Here is a 12,965-nt window from a genome sequence, read left to right as displayed (position 1 = left end):
TGCTGTATCAGTGAGGAGTGTTACAGACGTGTAATTGAACCAAAAAGATAGTGCAGTTTCTTGTAAAATGCAGTGCCCTTTTATTCAGTAGAGTTACGTGACTTCTCTCTTCATCATCTTGGCACACATTCTTTCGTAGCATTTCTGAAACCCAGCCTCTTCTTTTTGTTCATGCAATTAAAATTGGTGTTCCTGCCTTTCTCATCTTAGCATGACAGCTTCTATCTGTCCATTATTTCTGGGCATTTTGCCAGTCAAGTCAAAACAGACCTATTTGTAAACAGAGCTGCACTCATCATTGGAGGCTGTTAGCCTACTGCAAACATCAACAACCTTCTCGGAGTGCTTTATTTGCCCTCCTTGATCAGCAGTGGCTTACTGTTCAACTAGTCCCTTAGAAGGTTCCTGTCAACCTCTGTTTCTACTTCCTTGGTCTCGGTTACTGATTTTTTTCCTTGAAGCACTGCAAATGTTGGACTTGATGATCTTAAAGGTCTCTTCCAACCTAAAGGATTCTATGAAATCACTTCTACAAGTAGTTCTACTGTGATGCTTTAAATAGTACTAAGATACAAATTCAAAGTTGAACAGTAGTCTTTGTTGCATTAAAGGAACCTTTTAGGACAGTCCATATAATCGGGCAACTTTGCCACAAATCCCTCCTTGTTTTCTCCTTCCCCTTAATTTTTTTCCTGTTTGTTGCATTTTGTGTTTACACAGACTGTGAACTGTTTTTTGCTTCTTTGATCTTTGAGTACCGTGTTCCACAATGCCAATATGTAATGACTGGGTATCTGCTTGAATGTTGTTCTTCTGTGCAAGTCAGTCAAAATACAGATGCAGCTTGCTAGGTTTCAGTATTTCTGAGTACCATAAAGGAGATGAAGAGTGTATATATAGTTAGCAGTGTAAGCACTGGGGAAGCCTTTTAAAGGTCATTTGAAATTCCCAATAGGACAAGAAGAAAGGACCTTTTACCTTCTTTTAAAGGTGTTTATGAGAGCGCTTTTCTGCTATAATCCCAAAGAAGACAGAGCTATTCCTTGCCAGGAGGCTGGGCTCCCATTTAAGAAACGGCACATCCTGGAAGTTGTAAGCCAGGATGATCCCACGTGGTGGCAAGCAAAGCGTGTTGGAGATACCAACCTCAGAGCAGGCTTGATCCCCTCAAAACAGTTCCAAGAAAGGTTTGTCAATGGAGATTACTGATTTATTTTTTTTTCCACCTATGGTGTCACACTAATTTTATGCTGCTTTTTTTCTGCAGGAAGTAAAGGGCAGGATCATGCCAGGGTGAATACCATATACGTAGAGGAAAGTGCTAAGAAGTTCCATCTTCTCTAGTTAGTTAATAAACTTCCTAGCTTTCCTCGGGTAGTTTGCCATTGACTTATGCTTTGTAGCATGGCAACAGAAGCAGTTGCTAAACAAACATTTATCAAATGAAATGTGGAATATCAGTCTCTCTTGACCCTCCTGGCTTATGGAGACCCTATATCTCATAGACTTTTACTGCTGTAATGTGAGAGGAAATGCTGATTTACTGTAACAATTTTGAATTTAGGCATGCAGTGATAGTAAAAAACAAAGTGTATCTGGTCTTTCTTCTGGCTCCTAAGGTGGTATTTTGCTTGGACCTGGATAACATTCTAAAGCTGGAAGTTTCTCTGTTTTCACAACAAGTTATGTGTAACTTCTAGAGCAAAAATATCCTTCAAGTTTTGTGCTTGCAGTACCGAAGTCTTGTATTTAAGGAGGAATCTGATTTAGGCAACTGGTCTCATTGCATGTTTGTTGTTCTGGGGTTGTGGGTTTCTTACTCCAGATTACTGGATGTGTTATCTTCGGGTTGTAGGCATTACAAAGATGTGGTATCTGAGACCTAAACAGGTCTGATTCTGTTGCTGACCTCCAAGAATTACATAAGGTTTCTAATAGAGGACTTTGTTCCACTAGATGAATGCTTCTTTGAAATACAAGGCAGATTCTGCCTAAATGGCTGCATCCCTCTTCCTGTGCATGCGTATGTAGCAACAGATGATGCTGCACTGCAGTCTTTTTTTTTTTTTTCACTCCTTTTTTTTTTTTTCGGATGTTGTAAACTACATTTTAGTGTATGCAAGAATGTAGAAATTGCCTCAGTGTCTGCTTCCTCTGAATGACTGTGGAAATGCCTGAGCATCATCTTTAGTATCTTATAAATGATGGTCTATTGTGGGGGGATCACTTGGGAAGAAAAATGTTGGGTGGATTTCTTTTGCAACAGTGAGGGATTTCTTTGGAGTTGGATTTTTGTACTGGATTGTTGGGTGTTTTGGAGGTGAGGTGGTGTGGGGTTTTGAGCAAATTGTAGACTGGGAGATTCAGACTTTGGAAAACCAGCACTTCAGAAAACTTAACTTGATACCCTATTCTTATGTTTTTCACGCAAGCTAAGTAACCTGTTTTGTTTAGTAGTAAATCGCAGAACTCCAAACTGATCTGAAAAGCAGGGGGTAATATCTACATATGCATAGTTGCAGTGGTAATTTTGGACAAAGATCATCTACTTTTTAGTTCTTTTTTTAGGTTAGAAGTTTTAGGAATGCAGCAGATGGGAATTTTGCCCATACTTTGTAAAAATGGCATGTAGAAGTTGAATTCTCAGCATAATTAGAATAGAATCGTTGTTTTCTTGATCTTGCAAAAAAAGTTTGGGTGGGGGAAAAAGTAATAGAAAAAAAATGACGTCGATAAAAGCAATGTGCTGTTGATTTCTGTGCTGTGATGTATGAAAGCCTAGATTGTTTTAGAATCTTCTGTCATTTATCAGTAGCAATCTGGGATGGTCATACTTATACAGAAAGTCTTCAAAATGTCAAATTGGAGATATTTTATATCTTAATTCTGAGCTTATATGGCTAAAATATAATTATTTTCTATTTAGACGATTGACTTACAGAAGAACAGTGGGCACTTTGCAGAATCCCAGAACTGTGAAGAAACCATTATGTAAGTCTGTACTATTCCTTTAGTGATGTCTTAATTGATACCAAATTCTCAGTATTTTTCTGTTATTTCAGTGATAATGTGTTTAAATGTTTTGTGTAGTCTGCCATTGATTGATTTGCATGGATACAAGCTGCCACATGAGAGGATCTGGGTTTAAGCTTTATCTAAGCTAATATTGCTAGTGCCTACTGTTTTCAAAAAACATGGTTGTCCCTCTCTTCCTGAACACATTGTTCAGATGCTTTAAAATTTGCTTGTGGTCACATTTTTTTTTTTTTTTTTTTTTCTTGTGGTTTGAGACTTGGAAGCTGCAAAATTAATCCAAAATGCACACTTCTTGAAATTCTTACATAAGTACATTAAATGACTCTAAGCTCATATGAAAATGAACTGTAGCTTTAAGGAAGATAAAAAAAAAAAAAATCACTGGAGCTAGCAACACCATCTGCATTTAGTGTTACAGTGCTGGTGTTAGTAGACTTTGAAGTGATTTTTGTTTGTAGCTCTGAAGTCTTTCAGTGAATGATTCACACAAAAACTGCTAATTTTGGTGATTTTGCTAGTTAGCAATGAAAAGCCGAAGACATTCTGGTTTTCTCTCAGAGCATAATGCTTCTGTTGCTCTTAGGTACTTCAGCACAGCTGTTGTTGTGTGGGGCAGCCCCGTGACTGTGTGAAGTCAGACTCTATGCTAAGAGTGCCACCCTCATGTAGACTAGGAATCTGGAAATTGTCCTTTCTCAGTGATATAAATGAACTTCTGACCCACAGTCAGAAGTTATAAAATAGTATTACTAATTTAAATGAAGCTTTTCCAAATTGGTTTCCATTACATGCTGCGTTAAGAGGCATGTAATTAAGATTGCTACTTAGGCTTTTTCCTCAGATGTTCTCAAGACAATTAAGCAGATAACTGGTCATATACTAAGTTTTTGCAACAAATCAGCTGATAAGGACATGTTCCTGCATTTTTTTTAAAATAGAAAAGCCTATTCAGCAAATCATACCAGAATAACCTTCCTTTCCATTCCCTCTAATTTTACTCAAATATTTGCCAGTCTTTTAATATCATGCCAACTCTGCCTTTCATGCTAACTACAGATGATCAGACTTCTGATAAAGGTAGGTACTCTGCTAACTGATTTTCTGTCTGAATATGAACAACCAATGCATTTTCTAAAATATTTGCTAAGCTCACAAGCAAAGGGAATAGTAGATATAGAAATTGCTTGTTCCTACAGCAATTTCTTCCTGAGTTACTTTAGCTAATTTAATTTTGGATTGATGACTTAGTTAATAACTTCCAAATTTACTCCTGATTCAAGAGAAAATATTTGTCTTCTGATAGGTATTTACATGCTCTGTAGCTTTCTGAAAGTTGCAAGTTAAATAGCAGACAAAGACTTGCATTTTAAAAAAAAAAAAAAAAAATATTTGAGTTCAACATTTTAGGCTACCTATATCAATCCAAAATAGTTTTCTTCACTGATTATTTGGACTGCCTTCTATGTTATTTTCATTACAAGCAGCTGTGTGGATCTCACGCAGTTTATATGTCACTGTACCACATGCCTTTTTAAACAGCAGATACTTCGAATTCTGCATGCTGTTAATTTTTTTCATATAAGACATGCTTCTTGTGAGTAATATTCCAAGTATTGGTGTTCTATCAACTTTAGTGAAAGTATTAATCATGCTCTATAATTAGCTGTCTGTGACTGGTATACCCTGTGAAAGCATGAGTATGAAACTAGAGCCTACCTTCAAAAACAGAAAAAAGCTCTGATCTAATTTTGATCTAATTTTTTTTGATCTAATTTTTTTTTTTTCTGCCTAAAGTTTAATGAGACAGGTATCCTTTTATGAAGTGTGACAATTCAGTATTTGTCTTAAGATTACAGTATTTTTCAGTTAAGTGTCATGGGTTTATTTTGCATTCTTTTAGGGGCCTTGGGGATGGTCATAATTTGAGGAGGGGTAGATTGACTTTTTTAACATAGATCTGTGTATTATTTTACATGCATATGACAAAAGCTAATATTTGTTAGAATCTTGTGTGTGTGTAATGCAGGATATAAAACTCCTTCCCCCACCAATGAGCCAAACTCATATCACAGGCACTGTTTAAGATACCTCCCTCCTTTCCTCTCACTCTCTCACTTTCCCTGTGCTCTTACTTCCTGCCCTACCATTCCCCCACCCCAACCTGCTTTTAATTTACAGAAGACTGTGACTGCGAAGGATATTTCAACGGACAGTACATAGGTGAGAGACCAAAATCCCTTTCCTTTTCCCTAACGACTTCCTGAAAAAAAGATGAAAAACACTCTCATAAACCACACCCAAAAAAACCACCTCCACTTTAAAATATAAAAATAGCTTATTTACATTACTGGTAATTTCCCAATTGTTCATGAACTAGTTTGTCTCTGTGCAGGGGCATAATTGGACTTTGGCAGATCCAACAGTTGACAACTAAAGGGGGTATGAAGCTTTTTTATTATAGCTTGGGTGCCTGGTTTTCTACCTAATATGCAAATTTTTCAACTATAAGATTAGCATATGTATACTGATTTGATTACAGAAAAAAACTTGTAACTCATATTCGAAGAGAGTAACTTCTAGCTGAACAAGCTTGAAACTTTAGGTTAGTGGAGGCAGGTTTTGTTTTCCTCTGCAGCTGGCTTACGCAGGAGCTTTAGACTGAGTCGTAAAGAGAAGGAAAATAATCTGAATGAGAGAAAGCAAGCAGAGCAGGCAGATACAGCAGAGTGCCTAACATATGAAGAAGTCACAAAATATCAGCATCAACCTGGTGAACAGCAGAGGCTGGTGGTTTTGATTGGTAAGATACACTGTTGGTTCCAAATTTTTTTTTTTTTTTTTTTCCTTTATCACCTCCACTACAAGAGGCTTATTTCAGGTGTTTGGTTTTGGTTTTTGTGTTTCTAGTGCAATTTTTTTTTTTTTTTAGTTTTTTTCTGGTTTTGTTCAGAAGTTATTTTCTTTTAAATGATAATGAAAAAAAACTCACAAAATCATTCTAAAAATAATGATGCAGGATTATTTCACATTTTTTCTGACTTGCATTCCAGTAGCTCTCACTCAAGCATGTGCATACTTACACTGTCAGAACAATTGATTAAAAGGTAGACATTAGAATTATCTAACAATTTTGCATGCAGTTGTCATTTGTGTTAAGCCAGTTTCCAAGGATATCCTAGAAATCAAGGCTATCTCATCAAACCAATGGCTAAGTTTATTGATTTTCTGACTTAGTACCTGGCAGATGTTTGTCCAGCAGCTGTTCAAGGATTCAGTTTGTTCCTGATGTTCTTCAAAGTAGAATATGGTGGGTTATGAGATCTCATGTACAGATTTCTTCAAGCACTCTCCTGTACAATGTTATTTGTGTGAAATTGACATTATTTATTCTCTTTGTAGTATTTCATTCCACACAGAAATCTCAGTCAGTTCTATTTTATCAGGTTGTTTGGGGGCCAAATTAAGTGAGCTCAAACAGAAGGTTGTGTCAGAGAACCCACAGGAGTATGGTGTTGCGGTTCCACGTGAGTAATACAGACTTTTTTGCGTTGTCAATTTAGTCCATATGTGTTGTCCAATAGTGTAGTGCCAGCCGCACTGATAAATGGTAATTTGTTTCAGCTATTGATTATATGCATATTTCAAAATACTTCGAATTCTTTTTCAACATTGTAATTATACTTTGCCCTTAATAGCTGAAAAGATCACTATGTAACTTGGCACATACGGACTTTGGAATTCTATAAACCCAGTTGACTTTTTGAATTGTATTTTCCCAACTGAACCCATTACATTTTCTCAGTGTCCATTTAAAAAAAGAAACTAAATTCAGAAAGAAAAAATAAGATCATATATTGGAAAGAAGCCAAAACAGTGTGTTTTGAGCATGACTTCTTATTCAGAATATCATACCAGCTAAAGTTTAAAAAAAAAAAAAAGGCCACCAAACCAACCACCCCTACCCACCATCAATAAACCAATTCAAATTTTTTACAAGATTACTAAATTGGTATATGTTGGCTGTTGAAACAATTAGTGATTGTGCTGGATGGCTTTATGGCTAGGGATACACTGGAGTTTTTTTGCTGGATTATTATCTAGAAAAATATTAGACAAAAAAGAACCCATCAATATTTGTATTCTTCAACAAGCTACTTTTGCCACCCAAAAGATTAACATCGAGGGCACTGTTCATATGTTATTTAAGACTTTACTGGAAGTAAACAGAAAAAATATTTGTTTGCAAAGGGTGATCTATCTCCCGTGTTTTGCTTTCATTCTCTTCTAGATACAACCAGGTCAAAGAAAAGTCATGAGAAAGAGGGAGTAGAATACAATTTTGTCTCTAAGCAATCCTTTGAGACCGATGTGCAGCAAAACAAGTGAGTCAATTTTAAAATACTGGCATAACTGACTATTTCAGAAATACTGCTAGTTGAATCTTACATCAGATGAACACCAAAATTTGGTGTAAAGTTGGCCTAACAGTATTAGAAGGATTCACCTTTCCAAGTAAAAAGCTTATTATTCAGTCTGGACTGTTAGTAACAAGCAATTTAGAAACAACATAGAACTAGTAGAAGGTTCATAAGTTAGAATCTAAGCCTGCATATTGTAAATAGTATGATTAGTCAGATTTCAATCAAATGAATGTAACATATATTTAGTTGGGCCTACTTATTTTTCATTTAATATGATGGGTGACCAGTGTTATTCATAAGTCCACTTTAAAGTGTGTTATAGACTGAATCAATGGATATAAAGTCCTTTCTGTAAAGATAGTGTGTTTCCTGCAAGTATGGGGTTTTGGCTTGTCTCCCAGAAGATGGAAGAGTTTGAGTCCATATCCTTGACATCTTTTCTATTGTCTATGGAAAACATTGTCTTTCCTCTATTAGGCTTGAATATCAAACAACAGAGTTAATGTAGCTTCTTCCCCTATTTGTCAGTAGTCCTGAAGAGCTATAGAGATATGTGGAGACTGTTGCTACCAACCAGAAGGAAGAAATATAATGAGAAAAAATAACCCCTTTTTTTTCCTTCCCCTGATTTTCCACTCTTCCCTCCCCACCCCTGGTATTTGACTGCTGTGACTTCAGGAAATGTTTTAAGTTGAATATTCTTTGTGGATGGTATTTTCAAATGTATTGACTTTCTAGATTTGTGGAACATGGAGAGTACAAAGAAAATCTTTATGGTACAAGTCTTGAGGCAATCCGGTCCGTGATGGCCAAAAAGAAGGTTTGTTTGGTGGATGTGGTACCTGAAGTAAGTTCTGCAACTTATTTTAAAGAAAGCGAGTATTTCTTACTAGGCTGTCAGCCTAAGTGATGTTTTTAGCCATTTGTGGCTACATGCCTTGCAAAGAACAATGATGCTCTCAGAACTTGTTTCTCAAGGTGGCCTGACTGCTAGTTAAGTGGAAGAGGGCTCTTTAAACACTGCAGTGGTTTCTGTGGGTCCTAGATGTCTATTTAATACAGGCTAGATAACACTTTATCAGTTCTCACTGTGGAATTATTTTTTTTTTTTTAGCCTTGCTGCAGGAGAAATGTGCATCATTGTCCCAGCCTTCTCAAGTGCTAGAAAAAATACTTGAGTATGAATGAGTTTTTAGTTCTTGTTCCTTACAATTGCTTCTGAAGCATTACTAGTATTGTAACCAGTGCCAGTGTATCTGCACTTAATCCCTCTGTACTTGGACTTATCTTTGAAATTTTGATTCAGATTTTTAACTGAGCTAGGGGAAAACTTGTTATACTAGATGAATTCCAGTTTTAAAATTTCCTGTCCATAGCCTCTTAAGTGAAGCAAACCATAACTTGCCTGTTAAGTAAATTTGGTTTTTATTTTTCATCTATTAGTATATTTTGCCATGTCCTTGTTCCTGGTGTCCCAATGCATAGCAAGGTAGGTGTGCACTTAGACCATGCTCCAGGAAGCCAGTGTACTCATGTAAGCTATTCAGGACGCTGACATTAACCTTTATTGTGAAGAGCAAAATGTTACTGTGGTCATATGTATAGTACGCAGGACTTCACACCACAGCGTATGCTAGTGAAACTGTTGAACCCAGCTTGAGTAGATCACTGACATACAACAAAAAAAAAGGTGTAACAAAAATAATCTGTTCACAGGCAGTAAAGCACTTGAGAACTCCGGAGTTTAAGCCTTATGTTATCTTTGTGAAGCCTTTCATTCCAGAAAAGAAAAAACATGTCCTAAAATCTCCTATGTCAGAAGAAATCTCAGCCCCCCTTGTAAGTATTCTAACTTTCATGTCTGAAATGAAAAGATTAAAGAAGTATTTGGGCTAGTATTTCAATGATATGGAAGAGCCCATCTTCCGTGACAGCAAGGGTCAGTGTGGGACACAGTAGGTCCTGTGCACATAAAGCTTTTCATTTGGAGCTTTAAAATGACATTTTTGACTCCCTTAAAACTTAACTGTAAGTAACGTGAAGCATGTAGATCTGTGTTCATCACTCAGGGCTGCAGCAGAGGAAGCTGCTACTGAACTCTGATAAACCAATAATCATTTTACAGCCCCATCAAAGGGTAAGGGGAACCACCTATTCCTGATACCTCCAGAGTGACACCCACCCATGCTGTTAATCTGGTATATGCAAAGTTCAGTATGTGGATGTTTTACAAGGATCAAAACTAGACCAGCTGCAAATTGATGTGTAAATGTGAACAGAAATACTGAGCGTATCATGTCATTACTTCAGGTAACTGGATGTTGAATTTGTATGTAACAGAACTTAGTTCACTTCCTAAGTTTTCATGTGAGCCCTTAAAATTGCTGAACTTGAGTAGTGTGCGTCCAGCATTCCTTTTCAATGTTCAAGCGGTGTGATTTCCAGGTGTTAGGTTAGGCAATGACTCTAACTTTGTAAAGTGCAGTGTCACCATTTTACATCCCTCCTGTAACATGGTGGGTTTCTTACCCTGACTATCATGTCTTGAATTTTTGAAACAGCCTACCAGATTCCAGCAGTAGCATACTACTCCTTGTTCTCAGTTGTAATGTCTTTCTTACATACCCTTTCCTAATGGTGGCATCTCTTGTTTAATTTCTTTTCAACTTGATGATTTACTGTTGAATATACTTTAGAATGTTAGTAATTGAAAATATGTGCTGTAAATTTCATACCATCTTCTTGTGTTGATCAGCAGGATGAAGAACAGCAGGAAATTATTAATTCTGCAGCATTCATTGAGGAGCAGTATGGCCATTTAATTGACACTGTACTGGTGAAAGAAGATCTCCAGAGTGCATTTAATCAGCTGAAAACTGTGTTAGAGAAACTAAACAAGGATTCATTTTGGGTGCCAGTCAGCTGGGTTAGGTCATAGCTTGTTATCATCTATTTAAATGAGAGTTTGTATAAAAATCTTGTAAATACAGAGTATAGAAAAGTGAAATATGTCAAATCCACTTCAAAACTGCTGGTCTATCTAGGATGTAATACGTAAAGATGGTATAAGAAAAACTAAAAGTGGGAAGCTGACACTACCTCCCTGAATCAAAATCTTGAGTAGCAGCTATGAAATTAAGGGACTAAAAGTGAAAGAAATGAAGTTCACTCATAAAAGTTAATGCTCAGACTAAATAGATTTGTAAAAGCTTGGAGTGACTTTTAGACTGTAAATAGTGCATTTTGTACAGTAAGATTTCAGAGGGGCTGCACTTCCACAGCATTTCAGTAGTGCTAGGACACTAACCAGCTGGAATTTTAATGCTCTTGCCACAAATTCTGTGGCTGAAATTAAGGCATCTGAACAAGGTATGTTTTGGAATCCAGTATATATACAGAATAAGCTACTTGAGCGTGGTGGGAGGGTCCTTTTGGAGAGTGCTTACACCATGTCCATTACTCTAAAAGTTCAACGGGCTGTCAGGCCAGCAAAACATTCCCTTCACTCAGGATTATTTGCAAATGTTTTCCAGTTAGCCACTAGAACTAGGCCAGTTATGTAAGTTGTAGATATTTTAGTGACAGAGAGATGAGGGGTTTTCTTTTCTTGTGTCCATCCCATATTTCTCAATGCCTCCAAGTTGTCTTGCACAGGTGTTGTTCTGTTCATCCACATAGCTTGTACCCGCTTTGCCAGTCTCTTCTTACTGACACAGGACAAATGTTAACCTGTGAACACACCTGTGTGACTAGCCAGTTCATAAACCAGAGACATTTTTTAGTCTACATGAAAATAACTGCATATGATTTAAAATAGGACTTCTAAGAAGCATTTTCTACAAGATGTTTTTGCAAATGCCACCCGATTGGATACCACTGTGTCACCAACATAGCAGCTCCAGAAAGGGTTGCTTGGAGGAGGCTTTAGTTCCATGTAGCTGAGCTCCAAGTCTAAATCATCCTTCCAGTGTTTATGACTGCTTAGTTCCAAAATGGGTAAAGGCTTCCAGAGCATCTAATTGGCTACATTAAGTCATGAAGAAGGAAACTGTTCTATGTATTTCAGGAGGCTTGAATATACAGGCTTTTTAGATGGGTGTTAATAAAAAAAAAAAAAAATGCAGAGAGGTGATTCTGGAAGGCCCTATGCTCTATAATTATTTGGAAAAAGTATTGTACAGGTGCATGTTAGCTGCAACTCATTCCCATTTTCCTGTGCCTGCTGAGGTCTAATCTTTCTCATGTATTGTGCCCTTTGAAAAGACCAGTCTCATTTCCTTGCATCGTAACAGTATGATGTTATTGTTCAGCAGAAGACTGCATTTAGCAGAACTAACATTACCTATTAAAGGCACGTTTCTTATATACCAGTGTCACTGAATCTACATTAACTCTAGCTAAAAAAGTTGTGTAGGACAGTCACCTTTAGCCATCTTCTCCAAATGTGCACCCTGGCAGATTTCACATATTGTCCTGGTTGTAGGCATTGATGTTCCCACTCCTGCAAGAATAAGGACTTTTCAGTCAGGTATCTGCTCTGGCTTGTCAGAGCAGTTATGCTGCCAGACTGGTGGCCTCAGCAAATGTACAAGGACTCCTTCACATGCAGGTGGCTCATCAGCTCTACCATTAACTCTGCAATATTGTTCAAGCACAGCTACCAAGAGTAACATGGGTTAAAACAGCCTACCTAATTCTCTTGTGAGGAGATAAGGGCTAGTGTAGCAGTCTGATTAAAGTGCTGGGTGTTCTGCCATTAAATTGCTATAGGTTGTCATTAGGGCTAATGAGGCCCTGTAAAAAAAAAAACAGTAATTAATAGAAGTATGCACCATCCCTTTTTTTTTTTTTCCCCCTACCCTTACACATACAATGATTTTTGTACACCAATGGTTTAACACTCTTAGTCAAGTCTTCTGTAGGAGACTATATAACACTTTTTTAATACAGACTGTATGTTCTTCTACCTCGTACCTGAGAATATACCACAGGTTAGTGATCCCTACAGCTCTTTAATGTACAATATTTTAATGATCTTTGCCTTTTTCTAAAGAAAAGCTTTTTCATACTAAACATATCTTAGGTACTTTGTATCCCATTCAACACAAAGTTCAAAACAGGGTCATCATCATCAGCTACCTTTTACAAACAGGTATCCCAGCTGCTTCACATTTGAGGCATTAATACACTAAAATACTACTTCATACTGTTCGTACAGAAAAACGTGTAGAGAACCTGAGGAGTGGTGAGGAAAATAAGGGACAGTTAGAAAGATGCTTTCCCCTTACAGTTGTCATGCCTAATTGAGTACAGCTCATCAATAAGATTTGTCTCAGAGAGGGGAAAAAAAGGCTAAAATTATAAATGGTAAAACTAGTGAGCTTCTCAAGTTCCTAACTGGTAAGCTGAAAAGACGTGGGGAAAAGAAACATAAAAACCAAACAGCACAACATGCCTAGGATTCCATGACTTCCTAAACTTTCAGTTAAAAGTTGTTTGGGGCTGTTA

The 12,965-nt window shown here is 37.1% G+C and overlaps 1 protein-coding gene across 1 annotated transcript in view; it reads left to right on the top strand.

Moving 5' to 3' along the window:
* Positions 1-10,586, top strand: part of MPP3 (membrane protein, palmitoylated 3 (MAGUK p55 subfamily member 3)) — a gene marked incomplete at its 5' end in the record, with an annotated part of 12,259 nt that extends 1,673 nt beyond the window's left edge. Inside the window, 10 exons of the mRNA XM_008943223.1 lie at positions 991-1,187; positions 2,927-2,991; positions 4,093-4,113; positions 5,215-5,256; positions 5,672-5,836; positions 6,480-6,560; positions 7,325-7,418; positions 8,196-8,304; positions 9,174-9,296; positions 10,216-10,586. Of these exons, the coding sequence (XP_008941471.1) occupies positions 991-1,187; positions 2,927-2,991; positions 4,093-4,113; positions 5,215-5,256; positions 5,672-5,836; positions 6,480-6,560; positions 7,325-7,418; positions 8,196-8,304; positions 9,174-9,296; positions 10,216-10,395 (1,077 nt within the window). The remainder of the gene's footprint in view (positions 1-990; positions 1,188-2,926; positions 2,992-4,092; positions 4,114-5,214; positions 5,257-5,671; positions 5,837-6,479; positions 6,561-7,324; positions 7,419-8,195; positions 8,305-9,173; positions 9,297-10,215) is intronic.
* Positions 10,587-12,965: the final 2,379 nt, after the last annotated feature.

The sequence above is a fragment of the Merops nubicus genome, unplaced genomic scaffold (assembly GCF_000691845.1).
Source record: "Merops nubicus isolate BGI_N331 unplaced genomic scaffold, ASM69184v1 scaffold38726, whole genome shotgun sequence".
Taxonomy (NCBI): Eukaryota; Metazoa; Chordata; class Aves; order Coraciiformes; family Meropidae; genus Merops; species Merops nubicus.
The sequence above is the reverse complement of the archived record's forward strand: the minus strand, read 5'-3'. Positions and strand labels throughout refer to the sequence as shown.